Source organism: Rhinopithecus roxellana, chromosome 1 (genome assembly GCF_007565055.1).
Source record: "Rhinopithecus roxellana isolate Shanxi Qingling chromosome 1, ASM756505v1, whole genome shotgun sequence".
NCBI lineage: Eukaryota > Metazoa > Chordata > Mammalia > Primates > Cercopithecidae > Rhinopithecus > Rhinopithecus roxellana.
Window position 1 is genome coordinate 143,653,489 of NC_044549.1, and position 18,325 is coordinate 143,671,813.

Consider the following 18,325-nt stretch of genomic DNA (forward strand, 5'->3'; position numbering starts at 1 on the left):
GTGATCAGAGAGCACAACTGTTGTACATGTGCATTCTTCTTTTTGTCAGTTGTATACATTCAGAGATTCATTCTCACATCACCTTAATAGAGTAGAACAGGTGAGCACCCAATGGAGCATCTTCCCAGTTTGTACCCAAATTTTGTCTTGAGCATCTTGAGGTAGAGAAAAGTCTCATTTTCTATGATCAGGCGTCCTCCTCTCTCTGTTCATTTATTGTCAGTATGTTGCCTTTTGCATTCACCTTCAAGGTGGTTATTTAATTATCAAAAATCTGATTTTACTACTTGGAGATATTCTACTGGGTGAGCATATCTAAACAGCCTCTGCTCAGGATCCCTTACTGGGCATGCCACTTACACGTAAGACTTTTCCCTTTCTTAAAAAAAAAAAAATGGCCAGGATTATTATAAATGATGCTTTAAAAGAAAACTCTACCCTTTCTTCTTTTAAACCAACACTTAATGCAGCTAGATGCCTTTCTTTTACTGTCTCTAAACTGAGTCTCAATAGTAGGTTACCTGGCCTTTACATGGATGCTGATCACCTTCTATCACTCAAGTTTTATTTGGCCTCAGATTTTCTGAGACTTCAAGCTGCTTGAGGCTTTAGGCTAAGCAGGTGTGAAGACCTCTGTAGTTGCCCTCTTGGGTAGTTGCAAACTTAACCTCAGAAAGCTTCTTCCAGTCTTGTGTTCTTCCCCAATAGGGGAAGTAAATTTGCTTTCCAGCCCTCTACCTTCTTTGCTTTGGTGAGAATTGTGTGTGCTTTTGTTAGTTGGAGTATGGCAGGGAGGATGGGGAGTAGCTCAATGGAATACAGACTTTTTTATTGATGCATAATATATGTATATATTTTCAGAGTATGTACAATATTTTGAAACATTCATATAATGTATAATGATCAAATCTAGATAATTGGGATATCCATCACATCAAACATTTATCTCTTTTTTATTTTGGGAACATTCAAATTCTTCTCTTGTAGCTATTTTGAAATATAAGATAGATTATTGTTAACCGTAGTCACCCTACTGAACTACCAAACATTAGGTCTTATTCCTTCTCTCTAACTATGTTTGTACCATTCATCAGTCTCTCTTCATCCCCCTTCCCATCTCTGGTAACCATCAATCCACTCTCTGTCTTACCAAGATCCTTTCTTTAAGCTCCCACATGGATGAGAACATGCAATATGTGTCTTTTCTGTGCTTGGATTTTTTCACTTAACATAATGACCTCCAGTTCCATCCATGTCACTGCATATGACAGGATTTCATTCTTTTTTATGACTGTGTGTATGTACCACATTTTCTTTATCCATTCATCCGTTGATGTATGCTTAGGTTGATTTCATGTTTTAGCCATTGTGAGTAATGCTGCAATAAACCTGAGAGTGCAGGTATCTCAATATAGCAATTTCCTTTCTTTTGGATATGTACCCAGTAATAGGATTGCTGGATCATATGGTGGTTCTATTTTTAGCTTTTTGAGGAACTTCCATACTGCTTTTCATATTGGCTATACTAATTTACATTCTCACCGACAGTGTACGAGGGTTCCCCTTTCTCCACATCCTCACTAGCATTCATTGTTGCCTTTTTGATAAAAGCCATTATAACTGGGGTGAGATAATATCTCAGGGAAGCAGAGTTTTAAGAATTACTCTATCCGGTTTCCCTTTAATCAGAAGGCACCATCTTCTCAGCCATTCTTAGTTTCTTTGGAAAAAAAGTTGAATATCTGCTTTTCCACTATAATCTGGAATGTGGCTTTTTTTTTTTTGGGCTATGCTTTGCCTGGGATTGGTATATATATTACTAGAGTTAATTAGCATCCCTCCGTCTTAAACTGTTCATGGAAAAAGCCGTAGGCATAGCATCAGGTCACAGATTGCCCAGTTAACGTGAAGTTACCAAAGTTACCAATTACTTGTTTGTATCAGAGCCTTGTGAACATAAATTTTACAGTTTGAAACTGATATCTTCTGTTGTGCCTTCTGTTCCATTTGAGAAGGAAGCGCATTGAAAATCTGCCTTAATACCAGCAGTTGGAAACATCTGCTGCTAAAGAAGCCAAGGGTGATTCAGAGAAAGCTGGGAAATAGGAGTTTTTGGACTTTATGTATAATCACAGTTCACCTGACAAATAGGTGTTAATAAACCAGCCCTGCCTCCCGAGTTTGTCAGGAGAAACAAATGAAGAGAAAACCCAGAGGAAGTAACCCCTCTTGCTCTGCACCAACTCATTTTCATCCCAGGTGTACCCTTCAGCCAAGACAATGATCAAATTCCGATCACCCTATGAGGAGCAGTTGGAACAGCAGAGACTGGCAGTGCAGCAGGCGGAGGAGGCCCAGTGGCTGCAGAAACACCAGGAAGCTTTGCACCAGCAAAGGCTGCAGGGGCACTTATTACAGCAGCAGGAACAGCAGCAGCAGCAGGAACAGCAGCAGCAGCAGCAACAGCAGCAGCAGCAGCAGCAGCTGGCGAGAGAGATGGCCCTGCAGAGGCAGGTCAAGCTTGAGGAGGGCCGGCCGCAGCACCAAGAGCAGCTCCGGTAGCCTTCCTCTTTCTCTGAGCGAGGACAGCCCCTGCTCCAGTTTGCATACGCAGATTCAAAACAGTTTTGTGCATTTGTGATTCATGAAGTTAAGGGGCTCACATTACTCAAATAGCCAAGGCAGGACAGCTACTTGAAAATTAAATACCAAATATTTAATTTTAAAAATAATATTTTTTTCTGCTTAAAAGTTAGGTCTCCAAATAGCCTTATAGGCTTTGTGCCAACTTTATTTTATTTTATCATTAAAAGATATTTTATCTTTTTAAGATACCTTTTGAAAGTGTATCTGGAATTTTTATTTGACCTAATTGCATACATAAGAGGTTTTTAAAAATTTTTTATGGCTTCTTAAAAATGATGAGAAATTTTGCTTTTTACTGTCTTTAAAGATAAATGACCTGTGTCAAATTATGCCTCTGAATTTGTCTCACTGGATTTATCATGTTTGTGTCTCTCGTAGGCAGCAAGCTCGTTATGATGCTATGGATAATGATATCGTTCAGGGAGCAGAGGACCAGGGAATCCAAGAAGAGGAAGGAGGTGGTGAGACTTCTTAGATGATGAATGTTTTAATAAATTACTTGATAACATTGTGTATTACCAGTGAGCCAATATTATATAACATCAGTGAGCTATGTGCATACCTGAGTAAGTGCAAAGGAGATTTGTGAATCATGTGTCTTTTTCTTAATCCTCTTAAGCAGTGCACATTGGTAGTGAAAAATGCTCAAGATAATCTGTTTCCTCTCTGTCATTTTGCCTGTAGTTTAAGCTTTTTATATACTAAATATAATATTTCTGACAAATTATTATAGGATTATTATGCTTTGGGAAACATCTACATTTTCTCCTTACCTTGGAAGTCCTTACATCATTGCCTTAAAATGTTTTAAAATTCAGTCAATAGTAGCTTTCATTTATGGTAAGCACTTAATATGTAACTTATCAAATACTGCTTACTGTTATAGTAGAACCAGAATGTAACTAACTGTCTCTTTGGCGCCACTAACGCTTAGATGTGTATCCTTTTCTAAAAAGTCAAAAAGAAAGTGATTACATACAACCTCCCTTAATAGCCTGTTGTGATATTTTACAGCTCTTACACAGTCAAGAAATTGTTTCCCTTGTGTCCCCTACGTGGCACTTTAAACTTTTTTGTTCTAATATCAGTAAGACTAGAGAATGGTTTGTCCTCTTCTCTAAGTAGTAAACCCCTTTGTGCACTTGAAGCCTGATGGTAAGTTACCCTGTATCATTATTTTCTCTAGGCTTAGTACACTGCATATACTTAAACTTTCCTCTTCTATCTTACTTGTTTTAAGAAGTTTTCTTTTTTTTCTTCTCTTTTTTTGTTTGTTCTTCTCTTTTTGTGCTCATACAATTCTCTTTATCTAAATATTTTTTCAAAAAGCAGCAAGTAAATGTCTGAATATGAATGTGTGCTGTTCTTTGCTGTGGCAGTCGTCGTCATTACTGTATCAGAAAATATGTGATGGGCTATATTTGTTTCTGAGCTCCACAGATGGGGTTGTTCTTCCTTGCATTTCCTGAAACTATCAATTTCTTCTTTTGGAGCCCAGCTATTTCCTCGGATACTATCAAAATTAGTTGATTTCTTCAGCAGTGTCCAATCAACTGGGCTTTTTTTATTGAGAAAGTTTTGATTGTTGTTGTTTTCTTGCATATGAGGGAAAAATTACAGCCCCTATGAAAAGTATTTATTTAAGAAGAAAAGTGTCTGACCCATATCATCTCTTTAGATGCACAGTCTGTGAAAAGAACATAACTTTATTTGGAAAAGCCAAGACATAGGCCTTATGTTGAGTTAACAGAGGTGGAGGTAATATGGTCTGTAGGAAAGTCCACTGGTGGCTTTTCTTTGAGTTGAAAGGGAAATCCTGTTTGATTCATTTGGGGCTGATTTTAGTTTCTTTGATTTGCTAGCCTATGAAAGAGACAACCAGCACCAAGATGAAGCAGAAGGAGACCCGGGTAATAGACGTGAGCCTCGTGAACAAGGACCCCGAGAAGTCGACCCAGAATCTGAGGCAGATGTAAGTATCCTCTCTTCTGCCCCTGACACGTGGAAACTCATAAGGTGGGAAAGAGAGTTGAAAATTTGCCTGATGCCAGCCTTCAGCCCCAGATATTTCTGTTATATCCTCAGCACAGAAGAAAAGTGTCTTGCATAATTACGTATGGGCAGTGTTTTTAACTGTAAACCATGGTGGACGTGTATGTGATGAGCTGGTTTAAAGATTGCTCTAGGGGAAAAAAAAACAGAATTTTTTTTTTTTTCTGGTGACTTTTAGATTAATTGAACTAAAATCTAGAAAAGCAAAATTGAGAGACATTGAAATGCATAGTAACTCTGAAAGATAGGGGGAATAAAAGGCAAGTGTGGAAGTTGGAGATGGGACCAGAGAAAGGAAACTAACCCTTCCTGAGCATGTTGAGCAGTCTGCTGGGGTGTTAGGTATGTTGTGTGGCTCTGTGTAACCTCTCAGCAGTCTAGTGACCGTTTTAATAAATACATGGATGAGGATGTGTGGTTTGAGACATGAAGAGTTGTTCGGGTACCACAATGGCACAGAAAATTTATAATATAAGTAGGTAGACATCTAATAACCTGCATTGTTATTTGTGTTTACCAAAAAAGACTGAGACCTCCAGTTCAGCCAGGTGGGCTAGATCCTTGGCCCTGCCTACAAGCGAAGCAAGCAAATGTTTAGTGAGCCTGTTCCTGTGTGTATGTGTAGATGACTTTTACAACTTATTTTAGCTGCCCTGTCATCTTTTGCTGATAGATATAAACCACCATGTTTATAACAGTCAGTCTTTGCTATCACGTGGCCCTGTTTATATCGATCCAGTGGATTAAGAGAACCCATGTCCTTAATAATCATCGAGAAAGTCTTCCTGCTAGCTCCTTGAAGGCCTCTTGATGGAAACAGCTTTTCCACTTAACTTGCACCGAGATGTGGCAGAACACCTTTCCCTGGCATTCTTTGCATCAAGATTTCTGAAAATAATGCTCAAGGGAACCTAGTCTTGAAATATTTTCAGGAAACAGCAAATACTTGAGAGCAGAAACATATGAGAGAGCAAGAGACTGTCTATGAAAGAGCAAGAAAGCAAGTGTACAAAAGGCCTGCAAATGTGCATGAGGTGGGAGGAAGGGTATTTCAGTCACTTGTTTGGGAACTGCTGTAGGCTTTGATTACTTGACTATATGATCCTTTACTTTCCTATCATCTGTTTATTTGTTCTGGGGAACACGCTGGGAAATATTGGCCTTTGTACCATTCTTACTTTTAATTAGACATGGTTAATCCCACTTGTTCCTCTCTTTTTCTATTTTATTTGAACATGTAACACTGTGCCTGCTAATTCATACCTGTTACTTGGTCAGAGTTGAGCTAGTCAATTTTATGAACTTTTGCAAAAGATATTTGGTACTTTCTTCTGAAATGAATGTTACATTTTTCCTGTATTTCCAAAGAACTTTTTGATAGTGCACTAAAGAAAATCCATATGACAAGAGATTGTGGAGTAATTAGAGTTTAGTGTGAAGGTGGTAATTTGTTAGTCTCTACATTCCCAAGAATAGTGTCATTTGCACTGGAATAACATGGCCAGGGATGTGCAGATAGTAGATCAGCTGAGACTGCAATGAACTCTCAAACATGTTCAAGACTCTGAAGTGAATTGAAGTAGAATCTTGTCTGGAGAAGACTGATAGAGACCAAATCCTACTCTGTGGCTTTACTGTCTCTTAGAAGCATTTACAGCTTTAGTGAGTGTCCTGTTGATGACCTGGGAGTGTTTGGGGCACCTCATGACAAGCATCACCGTTCTTGCCCATCTCAGGCTCTAAAATCTAAATCTTTATGAGGATGTATATTATTTGGAAGGTGCTTTGGGAGCTTAAGTGGAAAATTGAAATAATTCTAGAGTTGATAATATGAAGGGCCTTTGTTGAGCACAATAACTTGGGAGATGAGTTAGGGAGGACATTTTTCATAATATATTGCCCTATTGGGCAGTTGGGTAGCTCAGACCTTTTTAACTCCCATCTCTTGCCGGTTTGACAGCTATTTCATGGGAGTGATTGTTAATAAAGAAATTGGATCCATACTAGAAAATGACCATTTCCTTTTGAGTTAGCCTTTTTCTTGTCTTGTCTCCTTTTCACATCTTTTTTATAGATCCTTTCTGGTATGGGCCTTTTTTCCCATCAACCACTTTTCACCTGCTGACATGTTAAACATTGCTTGCACAGGGAAGTTAGTATAAAAATCAACATAGCAGTGAAAAGAGTTAATTGCCCATCTAAATCCCCCCACCTAAATTAGTATTTTTTTTCTCACTTGGTCCTCTGACTTTTATTAATTATTTTCTTGTTTATTCAGTTCTGTTCACATTACTCGTGTCAGTAGAGTTTTGAGGACTATTTCGAAATCACTTGCAGGGAAGAAGTGCTCTTTGTACCTCATTCTGATTCATCAAGCCTCTGACAAGTAAAGCAGGAGTTTTCTCTTTTGACAATGCGATGCTTGATTCTTGTGAGTCTTGGCAAGGATAGATCTGAACAATTCAGGGAAGGACGATTTCATTTTCTGCCAGTGTGTAGCCTTTCAAATGAAATTAAACTTGATCCTCAGTTTTGAAGTGATAGTTGCTTTTTATTAAAATTTTATAGAGGGCAGCTGTAGAGGATATAAACCCAGCAGATGACCCTAATAATCAAGGTGAGGATGAATTTGAAGAAGCTGAGCAAGTGAGAGAAGAAAATTTGCCAGATGAAAATGAAGAGCAAAAACAAAGTAATCAAAAGCAAGAGAATACAGAAATGGAGGAACATTTGGTGGTAAGCAGATGCCACGAGGAAAGGCTGGATTTAACTGGGGTATTTTAACAAACATCTGGTTTATGTAAAAGGTTAGTCATAATCTACATTGACGGAAGGTTTGCCACTTTGGTGGTTTTTAGGCCACTTTATCACATGATATGCCTGTACTCTGAGAGAGAGGGTAACAGACATCCTGGGCTTTGTATTGGAAATGATTACTCATCATTTCCTGGCCCCAGAGGCTTTGAAAGTGCCCTTTTTGTGGTGGCATGCTTGTTCTTTGTCCCAGAGTACTGTGTAAAAGGCACCTCTGATGTACAGTAACATGAACCTCCCCTTTTGTTTCAACAGATGGCAGGAAATCCAGACCAGCAGGAGGATAATGTTGATGAACAGTACCAGGAGGAGGCAGAAGAGGAGGTAGTAAGAATTGAATCCCAGAGACTGATCAGATGGGTCTGTCACATACACTAACTTTAAACAAACCTCAGCACTATTGACTTTGACATGCCTTCCATAGAAATGTTCAGAAAGATTTAAGCAGGATAAGAAAGGGTTGTTTAAAGCGAAAATGGATCATGGATCATGACACTGGAGATGTTTGGTTAGAAGATAACAAAAGCAGGGTAATAGAATTCATCTCTTTGGTTCTCACCTGAAATTTTGAATTAAGAAGGTATTTGACTTTTCAGGAATGGTGGACTTAGATTTGTGTGATCTTTTGTAAGAATATTTTCTCCTGTCTCCCTCTGCACATTCAGGGATTCCAAACTGGCCCCTGGAACTTTCTCTTCAGGCATCTCCCCAGTGCCTACCTCACAGGAATACCCCATAGTGTCTATCGGAATCCACTTAACACCATCCAAACATTTTTGTAAATTTTACAGTCTCTCCTTCTGGCCTATTCCCTATAAGAATTCAGTATCTTAATTAAATTTAACAATAAAGAGGGAGGAAAAAGGTATAAAGAGCTCAGCTGAATAAAATGCAAATATAGAGTTTCTTAATATTTTATTTTAGTTTGCTTTTCATTGTAAACTTCGGGCATCTTGTTAATTAGATATAAGTAGCATTTATTGTGGTGCTACTTATGGTGTAATTGATTTATTGTGGTGCTGCATGTGGTGTAATTGGTGAATGCTGTTTGTTGTAGCCATTTTATCACAGCATTCTGCTGTATAAACAACTGCAATATATTAGAGTCTGATACAAATTAGGCCAAGACCCTGTATTTAGTCTCATTATGGACCAGTAAGTAGTTCCCAAATTAAAACCCTGGTTCAGAGCTGCTTCTCAGCCAGGTGTCTTGCAAATGTGTGGTTTTTATCCCTAAGGGGAACTCCATGGGAGGATGGACGTATGGCAGGCTAAACAGACACACCCCACCACTGGAGATCCTGTGCAGACGTCATGAGCTGTGCTCTCACACACAGTTCCCTCGAATAGGTCTGCTTTCTTATTCTTACTGATTTTCTAAGCTTTTCAGAGCTGATGAGAAAATTTGTGCTTATACCAGGAAAACAGAAAAGGATGTTGCTCTTTAGGGTCACTGGCAACATCTCTAATAACATGCACTTTTCTGGCTTGATCTTTTTGTTCTTTGGTTTATCATCCTAATCAAGACCCTTGGCTGTCTCGTCAGAAAGAGAGGAGCAGAGAAAATAGTGACCTTGAATATTAAGACATTTGGCAAGGAAAAGACACTCATCCAGGCTTCTCATATAACAGGATGTCTAGAGTAATACCACTTTGTTTTATTACGTCCAATACTAGGAATCTTTGAGGGATTAAAAGAGAAAAGGTTCACCTTGGCTTCTTTTTAAAAATTCAGAAGATTAAACATAAAATTTTAATCAGTGTTTACTGATTCCTTTTCAATTTTATTTTATGATCAGTTAAGATAGAGGAGAGAAATCCTGAGATCCAAGAGGAATCAAGAGTAGAAAGAGAAGAAAGACAGAGGCAAGAGGGAAGGAGAAATGGTGCTAAGACAGAGGAGGTTGCTCTGGCTGAGTGCTGCCTAACCTCAGCAACTGCTCCTCATCCTGCCAATCATCCCCTTCAGATCTACTGGCCTGACAGGACTCTTTCTCTTGCACCTGGCCCCAGGTCCTAATTCTGTTTCCCTGGTTCCCTGCCAAAACTTATTTAAGCAGTGTTCAGGCCTCCTCCAGCATGTGCTCCAGGTTGCCACCCTGTCACTGAGAACTGTTGCTCCATGTGCTCCTAGGGGAAGTCCCACATGCCTTTTTTTCTTCCCAGTGTAACTTTCCTCTCTGCCCCCCGAGTGTCCCTTGTTCATGCTGTGTTGTATTTTTGTGGTTATGAGATGATTAATGTTTGCATCTTCTCACCTCTGTCCATGGTTCCCAGGTCTTCCCTTGAGAGAGGAGAAAAGTGGTTCCCAAACACCATTTAGGCACTGGTGATAGAGACAAAGTTCTTGTCAGACTATGGCAAAATGAGAACAATAAAGTGCAACATAGAATATGGAAACACATATTGCATTGTTTATAAGTGCATATGTGTATGAAACCTCATTGGTGGAAGCACTCTGAAAACCATGAAATGTTATGGAACTGTGCATTTTTTTTTTTTTTTTTTTTTTTTTTTTTTTTATCTCCATTAAGCCTTAGAGTCTTGCAGCTGCCCGAGCTAACCACTAGAATGCAAGGCCTGTGGCTGCCATCGCTTCCCTTCCCCTCCAGCGTACAAACTTGTTTCTGTCAGCATTTCCTCCTGGGGAAGAATTGCATCTTGCCTGGGCCACACCTGTTCAGAGGTATAGCCCATCAAACTTATAGACTTGGCCTCTAAGAGTAGAGGACCCAAAAGAAGTATGATTTTAGGAAATTTATACTACCCTGCCTTCTTTTATCTTAGTGCAGTAGTATTATCTTTCTAAGACATAAAAATTATTATTACTTACAAGCATTTCTTGTTTTTTGTTTGGGATTGTTTGAGTGGAAGGCATGATCCCTTCCTGACATTGCTTACATTCCAAATGTTTTATCACCTTGTAAGCAGACAAGACAATTTATGGCATTGTCAAAAAGTGCTATGTACACTTTTAAATTATTTACATGTTCAAAAATATATAGATTAAATGACAAAAAATCAGAATACTTTAATTTCCCTCAATGTAACTGAAAATAGATTAATCTAAACATACAGAAGAGAACAAGTACAAGGCATTTGTTCACCTTCACTGGCCGAATATGTGCATACACCTACATGAGACTGCCAGCCTGTAAATCACCATGTCAAGAAGCTTTTCTTTTTTTGTTATTTTTTGTTTTTTGAGATAGAGTCTCACTGTCTCCCAGGCTAGAGTGCAATGACGTGATCTTGGCTCACTGCAACCTCTGCCTTCTGGGTTCAAGTAATTCTCCTGCCTCAGCCTCCCGAGTAGCTGGGATTACAGACATCCGCCCCCACACCGGCTAATTTTTGTATTTTTATTAGAGACGGGATTTTGCCATGCTGGCCAGGCTGGTCTTGAACTCCTGACCTCAGGTGATCCTCCCACCTCTGCCTCCCAAAATGCTGGGATTACAGGCGTGAGCCACCATGCCCGGCCAAGAAGCTCTTCAATTGGAAAAAACTCTCTTGTTAAAGCAGGGTGTTCGTCACTATAGCTAATGTTGCTGAAGGCCTTTTGTTCATCACATTCTGTTTATTTCTTTGGATCCTACTGTTCTTACCTACTTGAGGCTCAGCTTTCTGCCCTTGCACACCCATAATATCTTCAATGTGTGAAAGAAAGGTGTTAATAGACACCAGGAGAGGGTATCTAGCCAAAGCCCATTTCAGACACTTTTCAGTGGACCTGTTTTATTTTGGATTTGGCTGTTTATTAAACTTTGTGTCATCAGATAAGGCTCATTTCTAAAATGCCTAAAACATAGTAGATAAAAATGAGTAACAAGAAGCATTGTTTGGGAAATCTGACAAAGCACTGTGACAGCTTTAGCAGGATGCTAAGAGGGCCAGCTGTGGGAGACATAATCTGTATGTCTACACTATAAAAGAATAACATTTGGCTTCTGCTTATTATTCTAGGCATATTTTAAAGATCAGTTAGAACCTCCATATCATTTTGTTCCTTTTCATTACCGAGAAGCCTTACTTAAAGGCATTACTGCCTTTAAAATGAGTTTGCATTGCGTTTGCCCCAAATATCAGTAATATATTACTAGAATAATAATATGTGTCTAACTAAGAGTCTGTTCTCTATATGTCTAGAAGATTACAGCATTTTCATTTGTGGGTTCCCTAAAGAGTGGTTGAAATCAGTGGTCTCTAAATAAGATTATATAACAGATTATATATATAATCTAAATAAGATTATATAACCAGTTGTTATTAAATAACAACTGGTAAACAAGCTAAAATTTCCATAGCCTATCTCCAGAGACTACTAAGATAACCTAGCATCCGTTGTTACTCAAGGAAATAGTTATTTGTCTTTGCTGTGAATAAGGATCACCTTGAGTTTGTGGCATATACAAATTTTGGACCAGGCCCTTTCCCTTGAGATTTTGATCTTATCTGTTATGGAACCTAGGAAGCAGAGTTTTTCATAAGTGCCCCTTCACCCACCCACCACCAGCTGTTTCTGATGGCTCGGGATCATACTGTTTGGAGAAATAGTCCTCGGGCAGACAGTTGTGGATGGCATTTGGGAAGTCTGAAACTCCTATCTGTGTATATATGCCCATTTGCTAAAGACTTTCTAACCAAAGTCTTAAAAGGGTGCATGACTCCCCAGCCACACATACATACAGGAAATTAAGGATCATTGATTTTTCACCCAATGCTTTCATTTTACATGTAAGAAACTTGGGCTTCAGAGGGGTTAGTTAAAAATTTGAAGGTTGCATAGCTTTTATTTATTGCTGGAAACATGATTAGAGCTCACCTAGGTCTGATTTTATAGGCTACCATAATTAAGTGTACCATGCACAGTAACTATATAGTTGATATGGGGAAGTTCTTTATAGAAATTAGTGAATATAGACAGAATGATGGAAATAGAAAGTGACCATTTTTTTGTAATCCCTAAATGAAGCAAATGATCTAAGCAACAGTCATCAGTGAGTGATGTCACTAGATGAACAGAGGTCAGGGAACTTCACCATGAAGGGATCAGGCTGTTACCACCTGAGCTCACTGGCCAACCTTAGCATTACTAAAAGTAGGACAAATAAATGTGTATGTCTCCTGATGTGATTAAAAAAATAGGAAATGTACACCATCACCTCGGAAATACCCTTGTTTTTAAAATCGAACCTGAGTTCTTTCAAACTTTTATGCTAACATCCATTTATAGGAAATGTCAGGACTAGAGAAATGAGTTAAGTGATATAAAGAAGCAGATAAATTCAGAATGTGGGTCATTTTACAGGACTGCAAATCCATAGCAGTAGGGAAAAAAGAGGGGAGTGAATCCCGTTATTGTGCTGTTCCTTTAAATCATGATTAGAACAAACCAAATGTAAACAGACATTAAGACAATCATAAAAATGTAAGTATGGATGAGACATCAGATGCTACTATGGAATTATTTTATCAGGTGTGGTAATCACGTTATGATTATGTAAGTTGTTTATTGTTTTTAGATATATACTGTGATATGTGAAGGTGAAATTACATGACATCTAGAATTTTTAAGAATAAATCACTGTAAAAAATAGAAAAGTGATAGATGATGCAGGTGTAGCAATATTGAGATAGCTTTTGAACATTGGTGGTGGCTGTAAGGGGTTTATTGAATGATTTTCTTTGTTTGCATGTGCCTGAAGATTTTCATAACCAAAACGATTGACCTTATGATTTATACAGTTAGAAATGCTGCAAAGGCAAGGCTTTAGTCGAGGTCTTTCTCACTCCATAGTATATGTTAGGAGTTGGCAAACTACAGGATGCAGCCTAGTTCGTAAGTAAAGTTTTATTGGAACACAAACATGTCTGTTTGTTTACATATTGTCTATAGTTTTTTGTTTTCTTTCTTTTTTTTTTTTTTTTGTGCTAAATAGAGTGGTCAAGTTGTATTGTTGTGAGAGAGATCTTATGGCCCAGAAAGCCTAAATATTTACTATCTGGCCCTTCACACAAAAAGTTTGCTGATCCCTGATTTAGATATTCTTCCTACCACACGGCATAGACTCAAGGCTGTTTTTTCCCCCACTCTCAACTGCAACGTTTTAATGTTTATAAGTAATACATTTTCATTATTAAGGTTGTAGAAGACATGTCTTTGTTAATCAAAATTAACAGGGACACTTCAGCAATTTAATGACGTTTCAATTAGACCTTAAGACAGCCTGAAGTAAGTCCTTCATTGTTTTTATCCCAATGTCTTGTGGAATGTTACTATGAGGTTCTATGACTGTGGGCACAGGCGATGTTATGGACCACTGATAGAAACGCAGGGTGAGACAAGATAGGTGTCTTTAGCTCATTCCACCAGGAAATAGGAATACAATAGATACTCAGTGCCTTTGTCCTCAAAATGTATTTCTTTGGTACCAGGTTAGTTTAGGGGGTGTGAGTTAAACTGGCACTGGACTAGTTAGAAGAGATTCACAAATGTTTGGCTCTGCCCAGGGTATCTTTAAAGAGTCACCTTTGTAGGCTCTCGACAGGCCAAGTTTTGTCCAGAGCTCTTCTGCTGCAGTTCATTCTTGTCTCACCTGAGCTGCACACCTTCAGGCAGCACATAATTTGTTTCTCTTGAATTATAGCATTGTATACTTTTCTTCCTTTGTTCATTTCTTAGATTTTTCAACAGCCTCCTCCACTCCCCCCACCAAAATACGTGATTTTTGTGTTATTCAATGATCTTATGCTCTGATCCTAGAAGAGATCGGACTTTCTTTGGTATTAGGAGACTGCATTATACTTAACTGATGTTCAGCAGTTTTTTTTGAAATGTGTTCAAGTGACTTAAACATTTTGGCATATGTATAGTTTTCAAAATAGTTAACAAGTTAGAAAATGCCCTACCCTGTTTTTCTGTGAGATATGATCATGAAATAGAGACTATTTAGCACAAATATTTGGATACTTGCTTTAATTTACATTTTGAGATAAATATTGGGATCATGTACACAGTGATAATAGTGCAATAAAGGAAAACTACTTAAAACAGAAAGGTTGTATTAGAACACTAAAGAGAGAGGAATTTTTGAGGCAGGTCAATAGATGATTTCATAAAGAAATTGAAATGATTGTATTTTATTTTCTAGATATTTTAACCAGAGAAATATATTCTTTTTTTTTTTTTTTTTTTTTTTTTTTTTTTTTTTTGAGACGGAGTCTGGCTCTGTTGCCCAGGCTGGAGTGCGGTGGCCGGATCTCAGCTCTCAGCTCACTGCAAGCTCCGCCTCCCAGGTTCATGCCATTCTCCTGCCTCAGCCTCCCAAGTAGCTGGGACTACAGGCGCCCGCCTCGTCGCCCGGCTAGTTTTTTGTATTCTTTAGTAGAGACGGGGTTTCACCGCATTAGCCAGGGTGGTCTCGATCTCCTGACCTTGTGATCCGCCCGTCTCGGCCTCCCAAAGTGCTAGGATTACAGGCTTGAGCCACCGCGCCCGGCCGAGAAATATATTCTTAAGTATAGAATAGATACATAAAATTTCTGCTACATTGTATGTAGGCAGTGGTGTCTACTTTTTGTGCCTTTACAGAGGATTTATAGAGGCTGCGGGTTGGACAAGCTTGATCTAAATAATGACTTGAATAAGACAGGCAGTTCCTGCCTCCATAGAACTTACATTGTGTCACAGCTCTCAGATTTCTACAGTTCTCCCATATGGAGAAATGGGAATTTTAATTTTATTATTTTATTTTTGGGAAGACAGGGTCTTGCCCTGTCACCGAGGCTGTTGTGCAGTGGCACAAACATAGCTTACTGCAACTTTGACCTCCAGAGCTCAAGTGATTCTCTGCCTCAGCCTCCCCCGTAGCTGAGACTACAGGCGTGCACCACTATGCCCAGCTAATTTTATATATATATATATATTTTGTAGAGACAGGGTCTCACTTTGTTTTCCAGGACTCAAATTCCTGGGCTCAAGTGATCTCTTGCCTCAGTCCCACAAAGTGCTGGGATTACAGGTGTGAGCCACCACGCCTGGCCAGAATTTTTTGTTTTAAAAGCTAAATTTCTTCAGGTGTTTTATATTTGGAATTTTAACCATTATTCAAATAAATCAAAAATTCAAACACAAAAGTCCTGCATTCAGGATCAATCACATTGATTTTTGTAATAGGTGTATTATACATTTCTTCACACCTAGTAGATAAATCCTTGACATATTTTTTCAATTGTATATTTAGTTTAGTTTTGCTTCTGCTATTTTGAATGAACTTTTTGGAAATCAAAATATATTATTGCAAGTGTTTAAGTGATAACAGTGTCGAAATATATTATTGCAAGTGCTTAAAAGACTAAAGTGTTTAAATGATACCTGTGGTTTGTTTTAGGTTCAGGAAGATTTGACTGAAGAGAAAAAAAGGGAACTGGAGCATAATGCTGAAGAGACCTATGGTGAAAATGATGAAAATGTATGTCTCGGATACATATTTCTATTGAGCACTTGAGTGTTTGTGGGTGTGCATGTGTATAGGAGAGAAACATGTATTTGGGATAGGTACCAGTGGGTAATGGTGCCTCTGAGTTACCACTGAATTTAACAGGCCCACCTGAAATTAGGAAAAGTTATGACAACATGAAAAGTAGGAGAGACAGCAGCCCTGTTGCTTACATATCATTTTTTCTTCCTTGTTTTTTTCCTCCAAAAATGAGTAACTTTTCATCCTGTTTTTAGAGAGAATTATTTATCACTAACTCTATAAATCTCTTAGTTTTTCTTTTTTCTTTTAATTTTAAGGCTGATGATAAAAATGATGGAGAAGAGCAAGAAGTTCGAGATGACAACCGCCCCAAGGGCCGAGAGGAACACTACGAGGAGGAAGAAGAGGAGGAAGAAGACGGGGCTGCAGTTGCTGAGAAATCACATCGAAGAGCTGAAATGTAGCTGTGCCCAGTTTCTAGACAATGCTCAGCCAACCGATTCTTTTCAAGCTGCTCAAACATAAATCTGCCTACTGAACTCTAGGATATTTAATTACAAGAATTAAAAACTTAGACTTTTTTAAAACTTTTGTATTAGAAATACGCATACATTTATATGAATATATTTTGATAATGTAGGTCTAGAGCTTCTTTTATATTCAAGCTAAACATGAAAAAGAAGAAAAACAATAAAGTAAACCTGAGCCCCCATGTCCCAATTTTTTTAATAGATTATGTGATGTTGGAAAGGTCATTGATTTTGTATATGTTTCAGCGTGTTACCTTTCTGGCTTCCAGTTTCCAGGTGTTCTTTGCCTTTGATAAAATACAGGATTTAGGAACAGAGAGTACTGCAAAATGCCATGCAAACTTTAAAGAGAATGGCCCGTTTACTAATTGCTGCCCTTCTGATGTCTTTATGTATAGTTCTGATAGAATTTTCACCAGTCTATGTATCTCTGGAGTGAGATCTATGTACAAAGTGACATACAATTGGAAAGCCATTTTTGTCGTAAAGACATTGTTTTTCAGACTTTTCCGATCAGTTAGAAAAATGTTTGTCATTGCTTTAAAATCATAGCTGTTCTGCTTAAGAGGAATTGAATTTAAAAATGAGAGAGTATTAAAACTCATGTGGCAGTATCCTGGTCTTAATCAGATATTGCAGTGTTCAAACGAGGTATGGACACATCAGCATATTCACCTTTTTGAAGGACTAGTGGCTTGTTTAAAAACTAGTGAGTGTTTGTGTGTGGTGTTTTCTATGTGAGCACCATTCTCAATTTTTTTTTTTTTTCTGAAGCCTTTGATTGATATTTTTGTTTCAGTGTCTGGTTCCCTACAAGTAAAATATATTTCCTCTTTAAGCTCTGTGCCTCAATATGCAATCACTTTGATAATAAATATGAATATGAAGACATACCAAGCTGCAAATAGGATTATTTTTGAAAACTATATGGTGAAACATATGGTGATATGATAGACTCTTATGATTTTTCTGTTTGCTGGGATTGGGTCTGCTTTTTGCCGATGTATAAGGCATTTTAATGATTGTGAATATAATAGATTCCTTAAAATAAGAAAATTAAAAATCAGAAACTTCCCTTGGAGTAGAGACATTTCAGTTGCAAGTATAAAGATTTTTAAATATATAGCACTAAGTTATATAATTCATATGTGTGTGGTTTTGTATTAATACTCAAAATTAATAAAAACAAATTTCATTTTCTACCATTATTGTATGAATGTAATTTTATTTTTTAATAGCCACACTCATAGATGGTTTTGATTGTTCCAGTTGAGTGATTGTGTATGTATGCATAGGAATGTTTTGTTCAGATGTACTTTGTATTTCCAATAATCAGAAATCTTATCTTTATGTATAAAAACCCATTATGTAATGTAAAATGTATAATATTGTACATAATATTCAGAATACAATTATTTTGGTAAATTAGCTTGTATTTTTAATGTCCCAGTTGCAGTATTTAATTATTTGAACCATAATGAAAGTTGGTAATCATCAATAAAGCTTAAAAAAGGTGGCAAATCTTTTAAACTATGTGGTTTCTTACTAGTTTATGACCTTCTAGCATTCTTCAGTTCTTTTTCATAAAAATAAAAATTTTAAGAGATGCCAATATAAATTAATGAATGATAAAGTGCCTTTTCCCACCTGCTTCTGTTTTCTGTGTCTTTCTCTACTTTGCTTGGCATGTGATTTTCCCCCTTTTTCTAAAGAAAGAGCTGAAGATGTTTATTTTATTTGAGCTAATTCTAAGGGAAGAAAAAAGAAAGAGGGGCAGAAAGCATGAGAGTGTCATGTGCA

At 37.8% G+C, this 18,325-nt stretch overlaps 1 protein-coding gene across 4 annotated transcripts in view; it reads left to right on the forward strand.

Annotated features, from left to right (window-relative positions):
• GOLIM4 (golgi integral membrane protein 4) overlaps window positions 1–18,055 on the forward strand; it is a 79,391-nt gene extending 61,336 nt beyond the window's left edge. For 2 of the 4 annotated variants that reach the window (XM_030932015.1, XM_030932020.1), the window contains 7 exons: window positions 2,260–2,558; window positions 3,025–3,107; window positions 4,509–4,618; window positions 7,267–7,434; window positions 7,768–7,836; window positions 15,906–15,986; window positions 16,313–18,055. In XM_030932015.1, the coding sequence (XP_030787875.1) occupies window positions 2,260–2,558; window positions 3,025–3,107; window positions 4,509–4,618; window positions 7,267–7,434; window positions 7,768–7,836; window positions 15,906–15,986; window positions 16,313–16,459 (957 nt within the window). In that variant the 3' untranslated portion in view covers window positions 16,460–18,055. The remainder of the gene's footprint in view (window positions 1–2,259; window positions 2,559–3,024; window positions 3,108–4,508; window positions 4,619–7,266; window positions 7,435–7,767; window positions 7,837–15,905; window positions 15,987–16,312) is intronic. The other 2 variants (XM_010355009.1, XM_030932022.1) reach the window with 1 other exon arrangement.
• Window positions 18,056–18,325: the final 270 nt, after the last annotated feature.